The 25,670-nt window shown below is 39.3% G+C and overlaps 1 protein-coding gene across 1 annotated transcript in view; it reads right to left on the bottom strand.

Moving 5' to 3' along the window:
- Positions 1 to 25,670, bottom strand: part of MAN1A1 (mannosidase alpha class 1A member 1) — a 140,228-nt gene that overhangs the window by 21,299 nt on the left and 93,259 nt on the right. The window contains exons 6-7 of the mRNA XM_039731573.1: positions 7,772 to 7,895; positions 5,438 to 5,531 (exon numbers count right to left, since the gene is read on the bottom strand). Of these exons, the coding sequence (XP_039587507.1) occupies positions 5,438 to 5,531; positions 7,772 to 7,895 (218 nt within the window). The remainder of the gene's footprint in view (positions 1 to 5,437; positions 5,532 to 7,771; positions 7,896 to 25,670) is intronic.

Raw genomic sequence — 25,670 nt, 5'->3', positions numbered from 1 at the left:
GAGTTGAATTTCAGGTTATTTAGTGGTATTTCAAAATGCTGAGCCAGATGTTTAAAAATAATACATTTTAAAACTTCTGACTGCTCTCAGAACTCAGCAGTGGTTTAGCAGGAAAAAAAGGACTTCACCTCATCTACAGAGGATTGTTGCTGTGACACTGCTTTATTCTGCCCTATGCTTACTATGTGAAGCAACCTGGTACTACAGCTGTGATTATTCAATTGCACCATTTAGTGACTCTGGAAAAACTAGCATCACACAAGCCAGACATTCAACATCAGTTGCACCAGTGATGGGAAATTTAGTGATGTTGTCAGCAGCTTGTACAAGATTGCACTGCCTTGCTGTCCAGGAACCTGAAAGATTCTTGGCAAAATACTGATGGGTTATCATGATTTCAGCATAGATTCCCTAAATACATCAAATACTACAACTATATATACATGTAAAGAGTTCTTCTAAGCTCCATTAAGTGAAGAAGAGTAGCTAGAGGTTAGCTTTTGAAACTTGTTGCTGCCTGGCAAAATTAAGTGATTTGGCATCGAGTCTTCAGTGAAAAAGTTTGAAGTGCTTTACCAGGACTTCTCATCTATAACTGTCAATTTTACAGCAAAGGAGGGTTCTGCTAATTCCACTCAAGAAATCCAGGATGGAGATGTCATTACACAGATCACAGAGCAACTTCCTGAGTCATACCACAAAATTCTGGCCATGAGAAAACAAAAAAAAACCTGCATGGGATGATCCAGACTCATAAAGCGAGATGCAGAAGGGTTAGTGATCCTGAGCTCACACTTCCTGACACCTAACTCTGATCTTAGCTTCAAAGTTATGCCCACGTAGGTAGAATTCAAAGGAACACAGAGAATTTATTTTTATACCCCTTTGTATCTTTTCTCCATGGAAAGCCTCCCTTCACCTTCCAGACAGTTTGCAAAGACATGCAAATCTTAGAAGATAGATATTTGTCTATTCCAACTACATCAACAGCATCCTTTTCCTCCACTAGCCTGTGACATGCAAAAAAAAAAAATTTAGTGTTCTGAATGCATCCTGTCCCTTTGCCTACCAAGTATATTGTACCATAGAAGCTGGGTTTGAAAAGGCTTTTTTTTCCCTCTCCAACCTCTTTTGAATGAGATATATTGAAATTCTGGGAAGACTAGACCATTTTTAAAATTAAATGTTCATGATCCAAAAGGAGAAGAGATTTCTTAAAACAATGGGAACATTTCCTGTGATCAAAGGCTGATCTTTGAACAGCAGCATTTAAATGACCTTTACAGTTTCCTAAATAAATTACCATAGAAACCTCTGACATTTGCAAACTAAATAGCACAAGCAGAGTTTCATCAATAATAAGCCCTGTTATTATATACATTATTGCAGTAGACAAATCCAATTGACGCATGCTGCAGCAAATCACTGTCAGTTTACTGTCAAAATAACAAGGGCTAAATGAATTTACAGGAACAATAGCAGAGATCCATCAGTGGCCTTCACAGCTACAGCACTGCTGGAGAAGAAACATTCAGAAACCATTCCTCCCTCTCCACTTTAAGAGAAAATATTTCTGTCTTGTGCCAATTAAAGGTCTTGATTGTTTGGTTTTCCCCTTCTGTTGTAATCAGCTGAAAACAGCCTAGAAAAGCAATCACAAATAATATATTTTTCAAGTCTCATGTTCTGATCTTCTCAGTGGGCAAAAAATTATTTAATCAGTGTTCGTGAATGGAGGCGACCGATATGAAAGCGATGTAACAAGATGGAACTTGTCTCTGCTGCTTCAGCATGTCAGGGATAGACCTGCATCAACATCTGCATCCATCATTCACAGGCATGGGAAGCTATTTATTCATCAACACTGCATGCTATTGGAAAACAAAGCTCTTGCACACTATGAATTTTTCTGTGCACACCAACAAAAACTGGCATTTTGTGTGAATGAGGAGTGCTTAAGATGCAATTATATCAAAAATATAGAAATAATAAAGGCCAAAAGGCAGAATAAATGTTTTGACAGCTTTAAAATATGTAAGGCAGAGCTACTAACTGCCTCAGCCACTAGAAAGATCTGCTCTCATGAAGCATCAAAAAGCTGCTTCTGTGGCTAACAGAAGCCAAGAAAGGAGTTAACTGGATCTGTCTCATAGGCACTGAGGTTGTCTCTAATTAAATCCAGTACCTACTGCTGTAGGATTAACACTTCCAGGGGAGGTTTTTATGTCTTGCAAAGCTGTGGTGAACCGACACGTGTTACAATTGCGCACACGTCTCAGATCTGTGAAGGGATGTCAGGGTTTATACCAACATGGAACCACAGTTGATGGTCATGCATGCTGAGCTGCCACAGGCCTTGTGGCACAGTGACCTGCAGGAAGCCTCACAGCATAGCAGACTGAGAAATGACAGGTGTACTTCTAATTCATAAAGGGAAATGGCATTTGCCTAGATGGGAAAATACAACTGAGCAGCACTACCTTTTTGAACACCATTTTAACTCAGAGTGACACAGAACTTTAAAAAATAGATTTTAATCAATAAAATCACAGAAATCACAGAATGGATCAGATTGGAAGTAACCACAATGGATCATCTGGTGCAACCTCCCTGCACCAGCAGGGTTATATCCTAGAGCACATGACACAGGACCGTGTCCAGATAGTTCTTGAGTATCTCCAGTGAGGGACACTCCACAACCTCTCCCAGACAAAGGAAATTTGTTCCAGTGCTCTGTCACCAGCACAGAAAAGTTCTTCCTCATATTCAGGCAGAATTTTCTGTGCATCAGTTTCTTCCTGTTGCCTCTTGTCCTACTGCTTGGCAACCTGGAGAAGAGCCTGAAGGTCCTCTCACATCATCTCTTCAGATACTTAAGAGACATTGATAAAGTTCCCTCTCAGTTGTCTCTTCTCAATGCTGAACCAGCCCAGCTCTCTCAGCCTTTCCTCAAAGGAAGGATGCTCCAGTCCCCAGTCATGTTTGTCACCCTGTGATAGACCTGCTCCATCTGATAGACCTGTTTCTGGTACTGAGGAGTCCAGAACCCCAGAACTGGACACACCACCTCAGTTGTGGCCTCAAAAGGACTTAGTAAAGAGGCAGAATCACCTCACTTGACCGGCTGGGAATGCTCTTCCTAACATATCCCATGATGCCATTGGCCTTCTTGGCCAAAAGGGTGCTGCTGGTTCATGGCTACCTTGTTGTCCACTGGGATCGCCAGGTCCTTCTCCTCAGAGCTGCTTTCAGCAGGCTGGCCTCCTGCACGTACAGATGCCTGAGGTTATTATTCCTCAGGTACAGGACCCTGCATTTATCTTTGTTGAGTTCCAGACAGTTTCTCTCTGCCCATCTCCTCAAACTGTTGAGGTCCTGCTGGAGGGCTGCCCAGCACCCTGGAATATTGGCCATTCCAGGTTTGTGTCTTCAGAGAACTTGCTGAGGAGGCATCTCCCCTTCATCCAAGCAATGGATGGATAAGTTAAGCAATAGTGGGCCCAGTATTGACCCATGGGGGCACCACCACAGGCTTCCAACCAGACCCTGTGCCACTGATCACGACCCTCTGGGATCTGCTGTTCAGCCAGTTCTCAATCCACCTCACTGTCCACTCATCCAGGCCACACTTCTTGAGTTTGCCTAGGAGAATGTTGTGACAGTGTCAAAAGCCTTTCTAAACTCAAGGTACACAGTATCCACTGCTCTCCCCTCATCCATCCAGGTAGCTGCCACATCCCAGAAGGCAACTGGGCTGGTCAAGAGGTATTACCTTTAGTGAACCAATGCTGACTACTCTTGATCAACTTCTTGTCATCCATATGGATAGCGATAGCCTCTAATGAGGTTCTCAATCACCTTTCCAGGGTTTGAGGTGAGGCTGAGGGGTCAGTAGTTCGCTGGGTCATCCTCCTTGCCCTGTCTGAAGGCTGGGATTACATTTTCTTCCTTCCAGTCCTCAGGCATCTCTCCTGAACTCTCTGAGTCTTCAAAGACGATTGTGAATGGCCTGGCTATAGTCTGTCAGCTCTCTCAGCACTCATGGATGCATCCCATCAGGTCCCATGGACTTGTGGATATAAAGTTTGCCTAGATGTTCTCTAACTCAATCCTTTTTAACCAAGGGAAAATCTTCCTTCCAACATTCCCCTACCCTGGGTGGTGCCTCCAACCAGATCGGCCTTTGTGCACATTCTCATTTCCCTGGTCCTCAGATTCCAGGGCCTCATAACTATTGTATGAGGACACCTGAGGTGTATTGGGAGGGAATTCTCCTGCCAGTCTGAGAAGAAACCTGTTTCTGCTCCTCTCTGTCTTTAAGGTCCCCTACTTCTGCCTGGTTGAGAGTGGGTAGGGGATCCATCGCTTCTCGTGATGTGGATGGTGGGTGCATTTGTTTGAGGCACAGTAGGGAACAAACACTTGTCTTTGCCTTTGTGAAAATTATCTATTCAGACTGGTCAGTCCCATAAGGAGTGCAGCACCTCATTTCTCCCTTAGCTACATCCTAAACAATATTAACAAACTTCTCCAGTCTTTTCGCTCTGTTCCATTGCCCTACCAGCTGACACTCTGATAGTGTAGGAGCCCAGCTAATCTGCCTCTATCTTTTCAGACCATGACAGCATATCTTTTATTCAGCTTGTTTTTATTCAATAATGTAAGGAAGAAAAAATAGAAAGACAGTATGTAAGGAAGAAAAAATAGAAAGACTGAACCTAAGCAGGAAAAGTGGAAAAAGCAGTAAGTTCTCTAGCATCATGATCCTGCACACTGTACAGACTTTTGACATGTTGTGGGGATCAGAGAAAACAATGAACAACAAGAAAAGGCTCAGTCATCATGAAGGGGCTAAGAAATTCAAGTAATTCAAGTATTTTATCATCTTTTTCTTCTAATTTTGGTATCTTCAGTAATGGTTCCAAGGGGATTAATGCCATGACACATTTCTGTTTAGTTTGCTTCCTCAGTTGGTGGCATTAAGTTTCAACAGAAATCACAGCTGGGATTAACTGGAAAGACTTGTCTTATTACTTTTTCTTCCTTCACTGGAGCCACACAGCTCTGAAAATGTGGAATTTGATTCAGACAAGCTGATAATGTTTCCTTATACAGCTACTTCAGAGAGCACTTTAGATTTTTGAATAAGAGACTTCTGTAGTCCACAAATTCCTTTCCAAAGTCATACATATTCATACATTTCCCTGCTTCCACTGAAAGCTCAGAAAAAGTATATTGAAATATAGCAAGTAAGATTATTATTTTTATATTTGTAGTATTTTTTACGTTTCATAGAACATCAGATATAAAGTGAGTTTCTATATATTATAAAAGTTCTTTTTATATAAAAACCACATAACAGTGACTGAAAGAAGTTAATGACTGCAAAGAGAACATTGATAGACAGGTCACAGTAACAAAGACTTCAGCTACTTACGCTGGCCCCACTGGCCACTGCTGGGATTCAGGTAGTTGGGGTAAAGGCCCTCTGGTTTATCCAGGCGATTTAGAACTTTTCGGATATTCATTACCTAGTGGAAGGTACAAAACACTGAGCACTTATCCATTTCCCCCACAATATAAAGGAGTGTAAATATGCCTAAAAATAACCCCCCTGATCTTATTCAACACACACCTCCAAACACCTCTGTACAATCATATCACTACTGAAACACTGATATCATCATGCAAACAAGTTCCTGAAAACCTCTGGAGTTTCTGTGTCCATTGTCAGCCTTGAAACAACACAACAGGAGCAAGCTCCAAAGTTCAGGACTTGCCATGCAGAGTGTATCCCCCTTCTCCACAGGACACTGAAATTCACTGAGGCTATTTGCCTTAAATAAGCTCAGCTACATCAGCATTTATATTCCTCGTATACCAAATGAGAAATGCTATTAAATATTAAGCTTATCACCTAGTTCAGATGTGGAAGTGCACTGTAAAGGAGTTTTGCCTGCAAAGGCGAGCACGGCTGGAACTGACTGAGCTTTACACAACCAGCTTGCCCAGCAGCAGGAGCCCAGGCAGCCCCGAGTGCTCCACCAGCACTGCTAAGGAGCTCACTACAAATGAGATGCCTGGGGAAACAATTACAGTCCAGATGTTCAGCAGCTGGAGCCATCCAGCAGCACAATCCACTGCAGAGTGCATGAAATGAGTTATACTGCATTTTAGGATTCACAGAAAAACAAATGTAGCAGCTTGGAAGAACGTGGACCCTGAGCACTGCAGGCCAGAAATTGTAACAAAAAGGTACTGACAGCTTCATTATAAACCTCTGAGTGCCTGGAGACCCAGTGAAGTAGCTACTGAAAAAGAAGATAAATTAACTTATACCAAGCTGCAGAAGGATTTCTGTTGTGGTACACAAACTGCCTCCTGCATCTCAACACTACTCACTGCCCAAATGCAGGCTGCAATGAGTCCAAGACCTCAATTAATGAGTTTGTCTATGAATACATCCATGCAAAGCTGTTTCTTCTTCTTTATCAAATGTACCAGCCCCGGAATGGTTTGTCTCTGAGGGCTTTGGAATTGCAGTCTCTAAAGGGTTTTAAGAATAGCTTACATAAACAGATTTCCAGCATCTTGCAGCTAGAGCATGATGCCATTGTGTAGAAGAACCATGAGCTAGGATTTTTAAGATACACATTTTCATTGTCTCTTAGTAGAACAGATGCTATGCATTAAATTATCATAACTGTCACAAGATAATTAACTTATGTTGTCAACTTGTTTCTGGCTATTCCTCAGTGCTGCCATCCCCTACCCATCCACTCCTCCTCCCCAGTTCAAATTTAAGAGAAACTGTCCTTAAACTTAGCCCTAAATACCTGAAAATTGCTAGGAGTTCGCTTCACAAAATGTATTCCAATGCTGACAATGGTCCTGCAGCAAAGACACTCAGTCCTTACCCAATAATAATTTTACATTTGACTATTGCTTTTAGACCTACTGCTAAACATTTGGAGTCTCATCAATAATTAGATTATTAAGTTGATAATACCAGCTTTAGATAACATGGAGCAGTTGCAGGAAGCATACAAAATCAAACCAAGTGTATGTTTTAATTAGGAAATAAAAGATAAATGATAAAGTGTATTATAAAGAACAGGACTTGCTGGCTATTAGTATATCAAAAAGCAAAGCAAAATTGTTCAGGTGGGAGTTGAGGGAAGAAGGAGTTATTTCCATGGCTCATATATATAAAAAGTATCCAGAAGACAATGTTATCAAATTTTGGAAGAATTAGTATGCAAAACAACTGTTTAGTCTAGGATGCGATTTCTTTTTTCCTTCCCCAAAGAGAGTTCAAAGTATATTTCTTATAGGTCAGTGCAATGGAAGGGTTTTCTGACTTCGCTGACAGCAGTCATATTATACAGCATTTTGAAGAGCAAACTTGTTGAATCACCATGGTGCTTTGCTTTCTCTAGGCATCAGTTATTATCCCGAATATAATGTCAGGTTTAGTTTACACCCCATTAAGTAAAGAACTGAAGAAAGCTGTGCAGTCTGATTGCTTAATGTGATACTAATGTAAAAGATAAACAGAAATTAAATGTTTTATGGGGCCATATACAAGAATATACATCAGAATAATTTTGGAAGAGACTTTTGACTTTTTAATATAAAAACATGCCAAGGTAATTAGGGAAAATATGACAAATGCTTACAACTGAGGAAAATCCAAATCTCTCCCCACTGATATTAGTCACTGAATACATGCTTTATCTTTTACAACATGATTTTGATGGAGCAGTCTAACCTTTTCAGCAAAGACAGGGTTTCCAGACAGGTGGCTCAAATGTACAAACTCCAGGTGCAAAGTCCCAAATTCTGCCAAAATGCTGCTTCCACCAGAGGCCCATGGCCAATTTCGACCGATTCCACTAAGATGGGGGGAAAGAGAAAGACAGAAAATAATCATGAGCAACTATAATGCAATGCTAATAAAACATATAGGCAGTAGCTATACTGTTATCATGAGAAGATAATTAATCTAAATGTACTTAATATGTATGTAAGGAGCCATGCCTCAGGAGCCTTCCATGACTCCCCCACAGAACCTTGAATTACTTTGGTCCAGCTCTGCTTAGGCTGTACAGTTGCTTCTTGCAACAACCCAATCTTTTAGCTCACAAATGGCTCCATCACCCTTATCACTGTAACAGTGTTTCACTGCAGGATATCATGTTTAAAGACAGGACAAAAACTCACTGACTATAAAAAAGCATTCTCATACTTCACCTGCTCTCCTCTGTACTTAAGACAACACTCTCCAATTCTAACTCTAATGCAATTGTTTATTAACTTAAATTAATGCATATATACAGAATAGGCTTCAAGTTAGAAGTATTGGATGCAGCATATACTCGCATGAGACTTTGATAGGGTAGGATAAGTATGTATTTTCTGTCTGGGCACTTGTACCAGGATGAGTAACTTCAGTTTTAATTATGACCTAAAGATACTTCACAGCAAAATTAATCTTAGGATTTGTATTGAGAATTTGTATTGAGAGAAAAGCACATTTATTGCTAAATCCCCACTAGAAACTAATGCTGCTTGAGACTCAGGATGGCAAGTCTACTAAAGTTTCATTACAAAAAAGTGGGTTTTTGCCCCCCTTGAAATTTCCAGCAGCAATATTCAGAAGAAAACCCCCTGAAATTAGAGAAAAGCTAGACAATGTTCCAGAGCACCTAGGTGAATAATGAAATATTAGATTGGCTTATTATTAGGATGAATGTTACATGTAAATACACTTATTAGGTACTGGAATGTCTTCCACATTTCTAAGTTATGAAGAGCATTAAACACAAACACATTGGTATATAAATAAAATTTAAATTTTACTTTTACACATAAGCAGCCACTACAGTCATCAACACAAGCAGTTGCACAACCATGAAAATATGGTATTCTTCCTGAGTTAAAATATAACTCAAAAAACCCAAAACCAGCAAAACCCCCAATAAATCAGGATGGAAGTTCTCAGATACATTAAAATCTCTTCTTCAAAAGATCATCTATAACTGAAGTTTAACCAGTGCATGGAAATTAAGACTCCATTAGGTCAATCTCCCTGCTAGCTATATTAAATGGTATTTTGAGACTTCTGCCACACACACAAAACAAAACCAAGTCATTAAACTTCAAAAGCAGAGAAAAGGCAGAGAGAGCACAAAGGAAAGCCTTCTGATGGGGCTCTGCTGGTTGACCATAAAGGTGCAAGAGGCGGGGATACATGTAAGTCCTCTGATGTAAATAATTGCCCAAAAAGTGTTTCTAATCTTCATAGCTGCAGACCAAAATCAATGACACAATGAAATCAGGGTACTGCCAAGATGCACACAATCCCAATTTGGTAAGGTATTTGAGTGGCTGAAACAGAACACAAGTTTTATGGTATCTTAATATCTCATTTTAAGATCACTCTTACAATGATTAGAGTACTTTTTACAGAGTGAAAAGAAATCCACACCTGATTTACAAGCTGTCTGCACTTCAATCTACTGTGGCTTGGAATTTTTTGGATGGTAATGTAAAAGCATCAGATATTACAGAAAATAGGATCAAGGTGAGTACAAGCAGACAACATGTCTGGAAACCTCCTCTCTACAGTCTGAAGAACTTACAGATTGATTATTCACCCAAGAGCAGACCCCGCCTCTGGTGCAAGCTATCTCAAGTTCTAACTGCTGACTTCTAGATTAAGATATTTTATCCTGTTTCCAAATCACCCAGATGAAAGGAGCTGACATAAAGTTCACAAGAAGAAAAAAAATGAAAAGGCCCCTCAGAATTTCAAAAAGCTACCATGTTGTGGTACAAATGGAAAAAGCACATGTGCTTTTTTCTATGAAGTTTCTCAATCAATCTCAAAGTGAAAACATGGAGCTGTTCCTGCAGCAAGGCATCAACCAAAATTGACAGAAAACGTAATAGAGTTCCTACTTGCACTCTACCCCAGTGTCTGCTGATACCAATACAACCTGCCAGAACACTTTGATGTAGTGTGTTCTGTTAACAAGGAAAATTTCCAAACACAGCGGTCAAAAGGTTTTCTGCATGCAGCAATGTGTTTTGCCATGAGTGGAAGATTCTTCTTGTTTAAGATGGTTTGAAAATTACGAACTTGCATTCTTTGATCTTAATGCAAAAAATAAGTAGAAATAAACATAAATGATACATCTTATGTCCTACTAAATGGAGCTTTCATTTTTTTCATTTGGGTCAGGTGGTCAGGAAAAAAAGGCATCAACTTATTTCTGGTGAATCTGCAAAATAACAAGGCTTTGTGTTGGTTTAGCCTCAGATGCAAGCTCTGTCACTGAAAAGCTCATGTCAATAAGTGGTAGAACCCAAGATTTGCACTTCAGTCCCTCCAATATTTTTCATGCAACCTTCAACTATGGATGTCTGGTATTTTCTCATACCATAGAATGGCCTGGGTTGAAAGGGACAGTAAAAATAATCTGGTTCCAACCCCTCCGCCATGGGCAGGGGCACCTTTCACAGGATGCTCAAAGCCCTGTCCCACCTGGCCTTGAACACTTCATGCCACAGCTTCACTGGGCAGCTGATTCCAGCGTCTCCCCACCCTCACGTAAAAAAATTTCTTCCTGGTATCGAATCTAAACCTGATCTCTTTTAGTTTAAAGCCCCTTGTCCTATCACTACCTGCCCTTGTCAAAAGTCCCTCAGCTCTCTTGCAGACCCCTTTAGGTACTGAAAGGCTGCTGTGAGGTCTCTCCAAACACTTCTGCAGGTTGAACAGCTCAATTCTCTCAGCATGTCTTCATAGGAGGGGTGCTCCAGTCAACTGATCATCTTCACAGAATATATTTCATCTTTGGGAGCAATGGAACAGGTAAGTTTTCTATATTCCCTCACACTAACTGGAACAGCCACAGTACTGCTTCTGATTCCATTTAACTCCATCCTTATTTTAAGAAGACACTCCAGTGTGCATTATGCAGACAGTCAGCTCCTGAAGAGAGAGACCAGGAGATACTCAACAAAGCTTTCAGCATGCAGAATGCCAGAGATTTCACACTAATAATTTTTGATTGGGAAAATAGACTTTGACTTTTGTTTAACAATATTTAGGCTTATTTAAAAAAAAAGGAAATGAAGAAGGTGCTCCTTTTTCAGCCCTGCCCTCCTCACCCTCCAAGTCATAAATATTGTATACTTTTAAACAAAACACAGAACTTTAAAAAAGAGAGAAACTAAACAGAACAAAATAAATGGAAAAAGACATCTGTGTCAGGGATTATAAACAATGAGTACATTTATAAATTACTTGAGGTGACCTAGAAAATAACATGCAATAAATAAATCTAACAGCTCAGTAAATCTTAATAACTAGGCATAGTAAAATACTGATTTCTGCCCATGCATGAGATAACATAACCAGTGCTCCGAACTCAGACATTTTTCAAGCTCTTCACCATTACCATTATCAGGGTGAACAAAAACTCCTGCAAAGTTTAAAAAAAAGCAATGCTAAGTACCTATTTACCCTTCAGCCATAAAGTCAGTGCTGGGTATCTCATTACTCTTCAGTTATGAAGTTATGCACTGGCTTCCTGAAGTCTTGAGTTGCAAACCTGAGTCTCTGGTGAAAGTTTTTTATTTCTACTCCCAAGTTTTAGCAAACCTACATAATGTTGCAAGTTCCTATAGTTTTGGTTTTTTTTTTGTCTGGGAATGCCCATTACTTAAGCCAAGAAACAACAGCAGCAATCTGAACCCAAAGAATGATCAAGGGCATTTGGGAGATTCGCAAAAAGTGGTTTATGACTGTGCCACTCTCATTTGCTGATCACTCTTCCCAATCAAAACAAAACCTGTAAAGCACTGAAAACTTTTTGCATCTTATTTTCACTCAGTTTAATGTCACAAATGCCTTGTAAGCTGACAAATGCAGTTTTCAGAAAGAGATGGAGGACAGCAAAGGGGGCTAGGTATGATACTTTTTATATTAGTTGCATTCCTCTGTCTTGCTTTATTTTTGTTATTTACCTTGCCACTGAGTTTTTCAATTTTTCTTATGTTGATACACACTACAAACTGCACTGTCAGTCAGGTACTCACATCAGAGTTAGAAACAAAACTCCTACTATACACTTCAGGGAGGAAAGAGGGAAGGAGACACACCACTCAAACTACTTTGAAGATCCAGATGAGTACCAAAATAACTTCAGTTTATAGGATACTATTTTAACCTATCTGAAATCACCATTTGTAAACCAGTATATTTTACACTGCATAAAACACACAAAAAATTTCTGTAACATATTCAGAGAACTTCAGGACTTATTATAACTTTTATTATGTAAGTAAGACAAATTTGAAGTGGGACTCTGGATCAGAGATGCATAATATTTTGGTTTATAATATTTCTCACTGATTTAATAAATTTTGTTTCTGAACACTGAGTGCCACAGAATCCAAAAACCAGTGTTTGTAATTCTGCTGTCATTCATTCTTGGGAAACATAAGCCTGATTGACCTGGGCTGCTGGTAACTCAATTTAGTATTTTTCCAGCAGACCATTGTTGGTTCATCTGTACATAAGAGCAGAAAGTATGAGATCACTAAGTCTTCAAAAATGTACAGAGTGTACCAAGAGAGGGAACCACAGAGGAAATATAAATATTCAAAGGTTGCTTTTAAAAAAATCACTGAAATTCAGAAGCCAACCATATTTAAAAGAATTCTAAAAAATTATACTACATCCCCAATATATATAAAGCAGCAGCTAATTTTCAACTGAAAGGAAAAGCAAATCCTCAGGGAAACTGCACAAATACTTCAAAGGGTCAAAACACTTATCAAAATTCTTGTCATCAGCGAGCAGAACTGTTTGTCTCTGCAGACAACTTGTTTATTATACCCCAACCTTTCCTGGAGGATGGCAGGACAACTCTGCAAGCTGGAGGCAGAGCAAGAAGTCAGAATTTCAATATTTAATGCAAAGTGCACCAGCACAACAGGACAGTCAGTATCCTCCTGCAGATCTAGCCAGCAAAAAGGTGAAAGGCCAGAATAAAAGAGACACAGCAGCAAAAATGTGATGTGTCCAAGTACCGAGAAAGGTTTCATAATTAAATATGAAAATAAGTCCCAACAGCCCCTTTGAACTTTACTAAAGCTGATTTTTTTTTCTGTAAGAAACTACCCTGTGATTGTGGGTAAAAATGCAAAAGGCTGTGACAGAGAAATCACTGAGAGGGGTCCACTGACATTCACCAGAGCATGCAGGTTGTGCCTGGTACTTCCAACAGTGCTGAGGGGCCAAGGAGGATCTGCCTGGAAAATACAGATTGTGACTGGAACTGCTTAGGCTTAATCCTGTTTTAAGAGGATTTCTGCAGGAGCAGAGTGCTGCCCAGCCCAGTCCTCAGAACCTGGCTTATGTCCCTCCACACCACCAGCTGTCACTCAGACGCCCAGGAGACAGAGGGACCTTTCCAAATGGAGGTCGAGACAGAGGCAGAGGGTGTTGCAATGGACACACAAACTTTCCTGCAGCTTTCCCCTCCCAGCACCCCAGCATGCACTTCATGTTTGTCCTTGAGTCTTAACCCCCAGGCAAACATGCCTTGAAACCAGAAGTAATGTAGAATTATCAGGGTTTTTTTTTTTCAAAGAAAACCACAAATCATCCCACACTTTTTTCCCCAAAGGAAGCCTGTGGTCCCCAGACAATTTTGAAAGCATAATATGATTGCTTTTCCATGTTTTAGTCTTTAAATGATGACCACATGCCATTTGGCTGCCCGGCTGAAACCCCAGACTGCAATCCAGCAGCCACGCTGTGTGCCAGCTACGGGTCTGACCACGAGAGAAGGCGGGGAAATGCGAGAGCTCTGCAACTCCAGCAAGGCCACGCCTAGAAATTCATCTCTTTGGGGCTCCCCTGGTAATCAGTACAGGGAGATAACAGAATTAAATCACTTCAGAGAGGAGATTAAACTGAAGATGGAGTCTTTCCTGTTACAGAGTAAACCCATGGAGACCAGTCTCCTACAGTTACCCCTTGCCAGGTGCCCAAATCTCAAAATTTCAATTAGCTTCACAGGTACCAGATGGGTTTTTTAACTCTCTACAGGCTAATACACATAACAAAAGGGAGGACTGGAGATAAACACTCTGTAATGTTATATTTTAAAATCTTTAATTACATAAAAGGTTTTTTCCTAGCTCACAATTTATCTTTAATGATTTTTTAGGAACTAGATGATTTTTAAGGTCTGTTACAATCCAAATCATTCTACAATTTTGTCCTTCAATCCAGTTAGAACAATCTCCAAGGGCACAGTCCATTTTGACAGAATTGCTCATTATTCCTGTGTCTTCTTTTTATAAAAATTCAGTATAAATACACAGTGTCCAGCCACAGCATTTCTAATAGTGTTTATATATTGCAAAAGCCTTTAGTGTATAAACTGCCAAAGCCTTTGGTGTATTTCTTTTCTGTCACTACCAGTCTTTCATAATATTTTAATTTAATTAAATCAACTATGTCTCCTTAGAACAAATGAAGAGAGGTCAGAAAACCATCAGGTTTTTAATTTACATACTCAGTATCTATTTTTGATTTTAAACAAAATATATTTAAAAGATGAAGTTTCTCTAGAGTCATAGATGGCACAAAATACATCAAAATGCTAAATAAAACTTAATTGCTTTCAGAAATTCCTAGGCAAATGATTGAACTCAAACCCTAGCAATAATATGTTCTAAATATACACACACACTCAACTTTAAAAGAAGCAAATACCAGGGAAAAAGTATTTAATGGATACTACAGTGACATCCTTTGGGACAGTACTCCAGGATAACCCTGCTGGAGCAGGGAGGTTGCACCAGGTGATCAATCCACTGTGGTCCCTGCCAACCTGACCCCTACTGTGATATTGTGATCCCTTAGAAAAGGGAGACAAGTGGAAGCCAAAAAGATGATTCTCAGAGGCCATTTTCATAGAGTATCTAATGTTTTATGCATTATTTAGGATTGCCACATCTGAAAATACTTTCATAAGAAGAATTTTTTGGATTGCCCTGAATGCAACCATTTTTCAATGTGTCACCAAAAAAATAAGAAAAAAGAAAAAAGAAAGAAGAGTGGCTTCTCTTCCCAGAAACCAACGTTAATCATTAGACACACATTTCTTCCTAAGAACCTGCTGAGAGGCTAAATCCAATACCACAGACCACACTGGGAGAGTTAAAGGATGAGTCTGGGGGAGTTAAAGGATGAGTTAATGCTTCATAGAAGAGGTTCCCTTCAAACTCCTGAGCTACATCTTTCTTCTTTTAGTACTGCAGCTAAGAGTGTTAATAAATTATGCTGTATGATTTGAGTTTTAACTAGAGATTAATATTTTAAAGCAAAATTAAAACCAAACCCAACTATGAAGCACATAGGCAATGCTTGCTCAAAGTTTCAATTGCTCGCTTTGATAAATTAAATGCTAAAAAGATTTTTAAAAAAATTTACTTCTTTCTCCCCCATCCCCAAAAATAAAGAATATAGGAGCGTGGATCCTGGTTTAAGGGCCTGTCTTCACAAGCACTGACACTGATGATTTATTTGTTAATGCTTCAAAGATATTCACTGTGTTTTTGTTTTCCCCCTAACTGGCAAATCATCCTTACCCTTGTTTGAGAGTACAAAGAAAAGTAAAGTACAGAAATCCCATCTTTGCACACATCACTGGCACTCACTCAACTTTTCCACCCAAATCTTGTGGCGGGAGCTGCCAAGGCAGGGTCAAACTGGGGAGCCTGTGACAGGACTAGCACAGTAACCGTGTATTTCTATCCCCAGCAGCAAGTGTGAATATCTTCCTATCCAACTTCCAGTAAATGACAGTTAACTTTCTAGAGGCTTAAGTGGTCCCAGAATCACTCAAGGCATCCAGAGTCCTGCTGGAGCTCTGACTTATCCACAGTATCCTTTCTCAGAGACAGGAAAATTATTATAATCTGGTCAAGCACCTCTCATTCACTGTCTCGACAGCTGGAGACAGCTGAAAAAGAAACTGAGAATTAGCCAGCTAGCCTGCAGGGTAGTTTTTGATGTCTGTTTTATTCCTCTTCATAAGGAGGATCATGTAGGCAAATTCTAACAGCTGGTTAGTTTTTCAGCTGAGACAATAAATGTGTTAACTGCTGCCCTTGCTAACCACTGCCCAGCTGGCAGCTTCCTGCTCAGCCCAGCTGCCCTCTCTGAAACTGATATCAGCTCTTACCTGGAGAGATGATCTTTAGGGATGCTGACTTAGCAGGAGGAGGCAGACAGTGAATTAGTACCATCAGCAACCCCAGGAGGAAGACCAACACAAGTGGTTACTCAATTTTATGGGATGACAGGGAATAAAAAAGATTTCTACATATGTCTGCAATGTCAGACAAAACATGAATGTTTTTTACTGTAAAAAGTGAGATAATGAAGAGGTATAGCCTCAGAGCTATTAGTTTGAGAACATCAATTTTGTCTATTTGCCTATTCAATGCAGCGTCAGCATTAATATATGCTGATTTCCTGGCCACTTCAGTGATGCCAGTGCAGGAGATGCATCCATTTGTATTGGAGACACATGCATGTCATCATCTGTCTGGAAATGAGAGTAGGAAAATGAGATTGCTCTGGCTAACTGTTCATCATTTGAGAAACTACCAGCACAGCCCCCAAAAGACGCTAATATGCAACATTTTAAATATGCAAAGATTTTAAAACAAGATCCTTACTTTTCTCCATGAAGTTCATCAGATCCTTCAAAAGCAATGTTTATAGTTACATTTTTCAAGAAGAAAAGTTACCCTTGTCCCAGCATTTTTACCTTTTATCTTTATAAGGAAACATACTCAGAGCCCTCTAAAGCTGCCCTGGAATGGTCACTGTCTCTTTACTGTACTTTCAGGCAAAAGAGTAAAATGTTCAAATGTTATCCAGTGGACTGATCTTCACCAAGGTGATCACCCAGCAGGCAATTCCTCTTGAAACTGGACAGAACAGCAATGGAGACTGAAGAGCACTATCAATGTAAAAGCACAAGGTGAGCAGGAGGTACATGAAGTACAAAGCTTCCAGTACCAACTTGTGCTATGGCCTCTGCCAGGACAATTTCCCACCTCCCTGGAGGGTCAGCTGTGGTGGACACAGGGAAGGCAAGAGAGATCTGTCTGCTCCATGTTCAAGTAATTCTACATGAAATCCCACTAAATATTCTCTGTCGTGAAAGGTATGATTACGTCAGAGTAGTGATGGCTCCTGGGGAACACTTATGTGAGAGAACTACAGTGAATGGAAACAGCAGACATGGAGCAGGAGAAGCCAAGACCCAGGTGGAGACCAAAATGCCAGAGAGAACCAAGGCGAAGAGGAAACAATCTCATCTGCCTCTGGAGAGCAGCAGAGAATAAGCAAAGGCCAGTGAAACTGCCTTTGGGAAGACCATGCTTTGCTGTACTCATTGAAGTCTGACAGCTGCTCAGAATAAAAATAAATCACCTCCTCCATGGGCTCCAAAAACGACCAGATACCATCGTATGCTTCTTTTGTGGTCTGGTTTTTGGACATCTGGATCTAGTAATACCGTGTCTATTGACACTTAAAATAATTGGAGTATCTTATTTTTATAAAACAGTCCATCCAGACCATTGGGCTGCTTTGTTTACATCAAATTCCTGTAACATTTCTCTGTGGAAAAAGACTGCATTTCTTTAGGATTTTACAGGCAGAGTTCGTACAACCCTTTCCTTCTGGCTGTCTGCCCCATGACACTTCTCACATTACTGCTGCTCTGAGGGACCATCAAAGCTTGTGGAACTGGCACTCTGTGGCAAACCAACAGAACACTGAGCTCACATTTATATGCCCACATGGAGAAAGGGAGGGACACTTAGTCAGGCATTACATGATCTGAAATATCAATATGACACAAGTAAAGTGTTTAAATGTAATTTTCAGTGTCACCATCTAAAACTGTGCTAAAACTGTACTTGCTACCATAATAATTTCTGATAAAAGTTATCTGAGCACAGCACAAACCTACATGTCTCCCACAACACACTAATGAATAAACTAAAAAAATTGTGCTTTCCATTACTTTATATACTAAGGTTTAATTAATCAATTCCAAAGGCTAAAAAAGCAAGAGGGAATAGAACACAACAGAGCAATGCCAGAGATAATAAGTACTAGCATGGACTACTTTTAATCAGGTCCCCAAAGAGAAGTGAAAATAACAGGAAATGAAAGTAATGAATGGAATTTCACAGTTCTGCCATCCATGTGATAGGTTAAGACAGAATAAAAGAAGGTGGTAGTAGAATGAAATTCCCTGCTGTAGCAAATGTTGTAACTCAGTGCTACTGACAGTCAAAAACCTTAAAAAGCCAAACCCAAAGAAAAAAGCATCCTAAGCAAAGCAAGCAAAAACTAACTCCTGCTTTCTGAGAAGCAGATTCACTGGGCAGGAAAATAATTAAAAATTTTGGAAGAATCTATGAGAAACAACATTTCTCTCTGTTCTTGTGCTCTCTACCATGCCTTTTAACACTAAAAGACAAACTAACTGTGTAAGTTTAAAGCTTATTTTAGAACTTCACATTTCACGTTAAGGTTGCTTGCTGCCTTAAAACCACTGTAGCCATGGCATTTGGCACTTTTGATATACTTTAGTCAGTACATCCCTCTGTAAGACTCTGCTTCAAGTTCTACATCACTTTTCCAACATTCAACTTTTAGATTATCCTTTTTTTTTTCTCCTGAGAATTTGCTATAAATCCCTGCTCCACCCTGATTAGTCCATTAACAGCTGACTTCAGTTGTTAATAGTTTCTATCCCACATTTGATTTCCTTTACTAGTAACTAATGTTCAAGTTCTGCTAAATTGTTCTTCTGCTGTATCAGTTGCATTATCCAAGTGCAAAGAAATGTTATTAACATCCTCTGTCTGTAAACTTTGTTATGAGGATGAGTGTTGAGGAGTTTGCATTTGGAGGTGACTAGGTAACATAAAAATAGGGTGGAGAATTGGTGCTAAACTCAGAATTTCCCTATTTCTTTTTCTTCTACTGGATGTGTTTATTGAGCCTTTGTTTTGTTTTGTGGTTTTTTTTGGCTGCTCTGTTCTTTTCTGGTTCTGCAACTCTCTTCTTGCTCTCCCAGTCAATTCCAGATATTCCAGATATTCAATTCTGAATCCCAGATATTCTTTCTTTTACTGCCAGTCACTGGAGATCAAGTTGTCTCCACACATCCTCAAGCGAAGGCAGCGAGATGTGTTTGTCTGGTGGAGACTGCAACAGCAGTCCCTCCAAATCAGGCTAAGGACACTCAAAACCCAATCAAGGGTATTAATGTACTGAAGCATTGTGAAAACAATGGTTTCTCTATCAGAAGGGCTGTATCAGTTTTTCAAGAAAAGCCACTACTGATCTTCTGGACAGGACAAAATCCCAGTATTTGATCTTTTCAGTCTGATGAGGACTTAAAAGAACAGGTAAAGATTCAAAGCACCAAAGCACAGATGGTAAATGACAGCTATATGTAATTTCTCTGCCACTAATTTCCCCTTTCCCACTTCCTAGCACTAATTTTTCAATACCCTAAGTAATCTTAATCTCAATCTCAGTCATTTAAAATATATCCGTATCTCCATTCTCTATACAGTTCATATTCATTTCTTATCATCAGCCAGTAAATCTAAAAAGTGGATTTAATATTTTTCTTCTCTGAACCCAAATAGATCATATTAGCTTCTCGTGCCACAAAAATATTTTATGTGGGTTCACAGCCATTCAGGTTAAAGCCTTTCAAAGCACCTAGTCACATTTATTGTGCTTGATGCTGCATGTGGCGCCATTAAATGCTTGAAACATGGAATCAAAATCATGACACTAACGGCATGGCACCATTATTAAAAATAATGGGCTGACAAGTCACAAAGGTCTGTTTCAAGCCGTTTTGTAGCTACCAGACATTGCAAGGAGCCTACGTCAAAGGCTTGCTGACTGGCAGTCAATTATTTCTCCCTCTAATACAGCTGCTGGATCAACAGTGGTTTCCAATACTGGACAGCTTGTCACAGGACCTGCAGCTGTGATATTAATCAGCTATTAACATTAACTTAACTAATGCTGTAAATTACACTTGCATATGGATTTGTGGGTATGTGTATCAATCTAAACATGTACAATACAGAGACACTGTTGTTGAGGGAAACCTCTCTTCAGTATCTGCTGTCACAGATGCTGTGACAGCTGTATGAAACTCTACTGAAATGGCATTCTGGTTCACTGAAAGGGACAGCTTCCCTAGATTAAAAAAACTTAAGTAGTCTTTTTCAGACTAGTGTTGTGAAAGACATAATCTGCTTTGACAAATGCTTTAAGAAAAGTATAAATGTCCTCTTCTTCCAGTCTGCTTCAATCTTCTTGTTTCTCTTTACCCACACATTGCTGTGTCATAAAAATCTATTTGTTCTGGGATCAGATAAACATTTATTTTGCTCAGTGTCAGTCACTAGGGCCTTGATCCCTACTCACAGCCAATAGAAATACTTGTGGTTGCTTGAACAGGGTCTGATCGAGCATTAAAATCCTGTAACTCTCATTAAAACTGTTGCAGAGATAATACATTAATATCAATGCAGAGCCAGACAGAAACATCTGTATCAGTGTATGAATCCTTTCTGTTAACATCATTCAGATTCAGGAACTGAGAGCTGGTTCTCTTTCTAAAAATCAGTGATGCAACATAAAAAAACCCATTTCTTTTCCCAGCAAATGACACATTTGCTTATGCACAGTTGTCCTTCAATGCCTACTAACCACATAAAACCAAAATTGAAGTCAATACTTTAAAGAAGTACTTACATGCAATTTACATCTTTTTCCTCATCTTTATACATTTACAGAAGATACATTTATTCAGTATAATCCAGGCAATTTAACAAGAAAGGGCCATTCCTATTTTTCTCAAAATGACATTAGTTTCAGGCCCATCACTAGGCTAGAGGAAGTTATGCATTGTATTTATCAGAATCTGATTCTGAATGTTATGCTTTTGCTCCATGTTTAATAAATATTAAATTTCATTTTATTTGCTCACATTTGTATAAGTGATTCAAGCTCATTGCTGTTTGCATCATCACAGAAAATCAACCAACGGCTTAAATATGATCAAATTCATTAATTAAAGTAAGATCAAGAAATGTTCTACTGTATAGGAGGCAAATGAAAAAAAACCCAAGCCCACAAAGAAACCAAAAAATGACACATAATGTAATACACATCTGATTTTCACCTGAGGAAATAACACTATGTTTCCTGTGATAAGAGATGCTATTCAACTGTGTTCTATCTAACCCTGAACTTCATCAGTTATCTCCTTATTATTACTTCAAGCAACAAATACCTTTACACAGTTTCTGTTCATCTTATAGATGAGCTATTTACAAGAAACAAATGATACTGGCAAGGCACAGCACAATACAGTTTAATTCCCACATATGCACTAAAAATTATGATCCAGAACAATCTGAAAACATCATAAAGAAAAGTTGAAGAAGAAAAAAAAGGACAAATATTACCTCAGAAACTCAGGAAAGCCAGATTAGTCAAGATTCATATTATTAAAGAAAAATAATTTTGTTCCATAATCTTTTTGCAGTATTAAATTACAATAATATCTCACTAGAGTAAATATCTTGAAGAAGGAAAGGAGTTTTCCACCCACTTACTTAACAACCCAGTAGAGCTGAAAAAGGCTGAAAAACATTTGTTACTTTGGTAGAGCAGAAAATGAGAAGTACCAAACATTTCTTCTAAAAGTACTTAAAATACATAATCACAATCCATGCACTAATGCCCATATTAGTGAGTTAAGATATTCCTTGGAGGATTTTGTAAACCAGATTATCAGATAATACAGGACCTGGCATCGAGTAGTCAAATAAGCCTTTCTTAACAGTAATGGGATTTTAATCAATACAATGAAAATAATATAATAAAGGATGAAGTGAAATAAGCATGAAAAGATTACTATTTAAAGTAATAGAACAAAAAGGCTCAGAGAAAAACTCCACACTTCTGGAACCCTGCTGGAGACAATACGTGTACTTTTTGTTCCTGTACCAGCACACAGTGTTTCACTAATCACCTTGAAAAGGCTTCTGCATATTAACAACATACAGAGGGAAAGTACATTACTATTTTTCTTTTATAAATTATCAATGAGAACAATGATGATACAGTTTTATAAAGCATTTAAGAAAATTGGGTTCCTGTCTCAATTCCAGCAAAACATTTGGTCAATGGTTTTAAAGATTTTCTGTAATCCCTCACTGCTCTTGATGGCTTAAGTGAAAGAATCAGTATTTCAAGCTTTTTTTATTCCTGCCCTTTTTTTTTTTTCCTTTTTTTCTTTTCTGTATTTCCAGCTGTAGACTGGAATAATATAGCATGGAATATCTTCCAAGAATTGTCATATAAGAAGTACCCTATTTGTTTTTCCAGTGCAATGAAGACCATGTCTGGAATGCAGTATGTTCTGGATAGATATGGCATACTGGTTTGTTTTTTCTGACACTTCTGAAAGATAATGTCAGTGATAAATAAGTACTTTTGGTAACATGCATAATTGTCTTTTTAGTACCAGAGAGACCTTGAACTCAAAAGTCACCAACATAAACTGTCTTTAGGACTATTATGAGTAACTTCTTGACACATTGCATTACGTATTTGGGAATATGAGAGCAACACACTGGCCCAAGTCAAAGTGATCAGAGAAAATAAAAAAATTGACGTGACTGCCCTTTCTCACTCCTGCCTCTTTCAGGAGGGCAGATTTCCAAATGGTATCTTCAAGGGTCAGCAACCAGAGGCCAAATTTTCTTTGATGTGTTGGTGAGTGCAGAGACAGAATACAGAAGGCCAGGCTCCCTTCTCCTCCCTAAGAGGCAAGCACGAAGAACCACTTCAGCTGTGGTCTCTGTGGACAGCAACAGGACTTTTTCTCATCATATTAAGTACCTAAGACATGTTTAGCCAATTCACCACCAATTAACAACAAACCAATCTGTCTCACTAACAAAATTTACTCATAAGTAGGCTTTTGTGAACTTGTACTGTTCATGAAAATCTCAGATGCCAGAAAACCTTAACCATACAACAGGCTGAATATTCAAGTGACTTATTTAAACCTTCAAAGACAAACCCAAAAGCTATTAGCCATTAAAAAAATGCTGACAAAGTTAGTTAAGCAAAACTCAACTAATTTACAAAGGAAATTCTGGGTAAAAGATAGAGAAAACAGTTCATTTATGGCCTCCGTAGAACACTGAGGCATGATGAGAAACAACATTGCTGAAAGACTGAATGTTCTAATGCCAGTAGAAAATGTTCATTTGGAAAGAAATAAATTCAAAATGATGGGGTTTTTTTAAATCTTTGCTCCAGTAGATGTCATTACCTAGAGAGGTTACTGTATGACATGAAATGGGCAACCTGAAAGGTCAACCAGAAAGACTGTCAGAGTTGCTGCACCAACCACAATTTGCTGGAATGCATTTAAAACACATGAGCCTCTCCACAGCTAAGAACTGAATCAAGACATTTACATTAATGGGCCTTTGACAGACTAATACTTAATTTTCTCATACTACATAGAAACTGCACAACATGAGCACCATTACAAGATATATAGCATATGGATACCATTAAAGCTCAATTATAAGGAATACTTGCTCATTTATTTCTCTAAGCACTACTCCAAGGAATGTAGCAGCAGTTTCACAGATGTCAAGTGGAAATAGTAGCCTTTCATTTAATTTGCTGAAAGATTGTTCCCTCCTATTAACTAATTTCCTCCTAAAGATGTGTCGGTGTTATAACAATAAAAACGTCATTTTAACATGAAGTTTAAACCAGTGAAGGCAAATTGCTGGAACAAACTACTTAGCTGTCTTGCTAACCTCTTTTTATTTCCTTCTCAATAGCTCTCAAACTAGCCCGTCATTGTACAAGTCTCATTTTGTCTTTACCTTCTGCTATATGAATTTCTACAGCAACATGCATGTATCTACAGCATTTACTGCTGAGGTTTTACTACTGCTTGTTTAATATAAAACAACAGATTATTCTGGTAAGTCTTTTAAATTATATTCAGTACCACGTCCTCTAAGCCAGGTCTACTCAGTTAGGTTATGGTGTGCTACAGTGTCACAGCCTGCTCATTAAAAAGAGGGAAACACAAAGACACTCAGTTTTTGATGTGAGATTAGAGAGAGAACACCATGAATTTTGGATGTTGGCTAGGCTCATCCACCTAACTCAACACTTAAAAGAGAGTCCACAACTGCCTATTGGATAAGAAGCCAGGCTGAAAGTTTTCCCCAACATAAAGACGTGTTAGTGAGCTCCTACTCTTCCTTACAGAAGTCAGTAAGCTAAAAGTCAGTCAAGGCAGAACACAATCACCAAAGTGTTGCTCATTGGGTTATTCATTTTTAAGGTTGACTTGCCAGGCATTAACTCTCTACTTACTTTACTACTTATTCTCTACTATAATAACTCCAAAATTATATGGCAATATTAGGGAAAAAATCCCAGCAGAGTCAGCCTACACAGCATCAAATTGGCCCTGTACTCTTCAGCATCTTCATAAATGACTTGGACAAAGGTCTCGAAGGGATACTAAGCAAGTTTGCAGATAATACAAAACTGGGAGGAGCTGTTGCCTCCCTTGAGGGGAGGGAGGCCCAGCAGAGAGACCTTGACAAATTAGAGCGCTGGGCAATCACCAACCACATGCAGTTCCAGAAGGGAAAATGCTGGATTCTGTACCAAGGATGGGGCAACCCTGGATGTACAGACAAACTGGAGAATGTTATCCTGGAAAGCAGTGCTGTGGAAAGGGACCTGGGCGTCCTGGTTGATGGCAAGTTGAACATGAGTCAGCAGTGCCCTGGCAGCCAGGACGGCCAACCCTGTCCTGGGGGGCATCAGGCACAGCATTGCAGCTGGGCAAGGGAGGGGATTGTCCTGCTCTGCTCTGCACTGGGGCAGCCTCACCTCGAGTTCTGGGGCAGTTCTGGGTGCCACAATATGAAATAGACATTGAGCTACTAGAGAGTGTCCAAAGGAGGGCCATGAGGATGGTGAATGGCCTTGAGGGGAAGCCACAGGAGGAGTGGCTGAGGTCACTTGGTCTGCTCAGCCTGGAGAAAAGGAGACTGAAGGGCCACCTCACCACAGTCTACAGCTTTATTGTGGGGGAAAGAGGAGGGGCAGACACTGATCTCATCTCTGTGGTGACCAGTGACAGGACCCAGGGAATGGCCTGACAGAAAAATTGAAGTTTTGCAATTAAGATTCCATAACTTTTAATGCTGTGAGGAAAAACCTCAGATAGCTACAAAAAGCCTTAAGGCATTCATGTACATGACTGAATTTGGAGGAGCTTTTGGACATTAGTACCCATGTCAGTTCTGCAACCACCAATTTCCTCAGCACATCTGAATGAGATACAGCACTGGATATCATTTAGGGTTATATTTTATCCCACATATCTATGAACTAACTCTTTAATGTGTACTCCTTGTCAGTTGTAGTATCTTGTAGTACATGAAAGCACAGA

The sequence above is a fragment of the Passer montanus genome, unplaced genomic scaffold (genome assembly GCF_014805655.1).
Source record: "Passer montanus isolate IOZ18808 unplaced genomic scaffold, ASM1480565v1 scaffold79, whole genome shotgun sequence".
Taxonomy (NCBI): domain Eukaryota; kingdom Metazoa; phylum Chordata; class Aves; order Passeriformes; family Passeridae; genus Passer; species Passer montanus.
The sequence above is the reverse complement of the archived record's forward strand: the minus strand, read 5'-3'. Positions and strand labels throughout refer to the sequence as shown.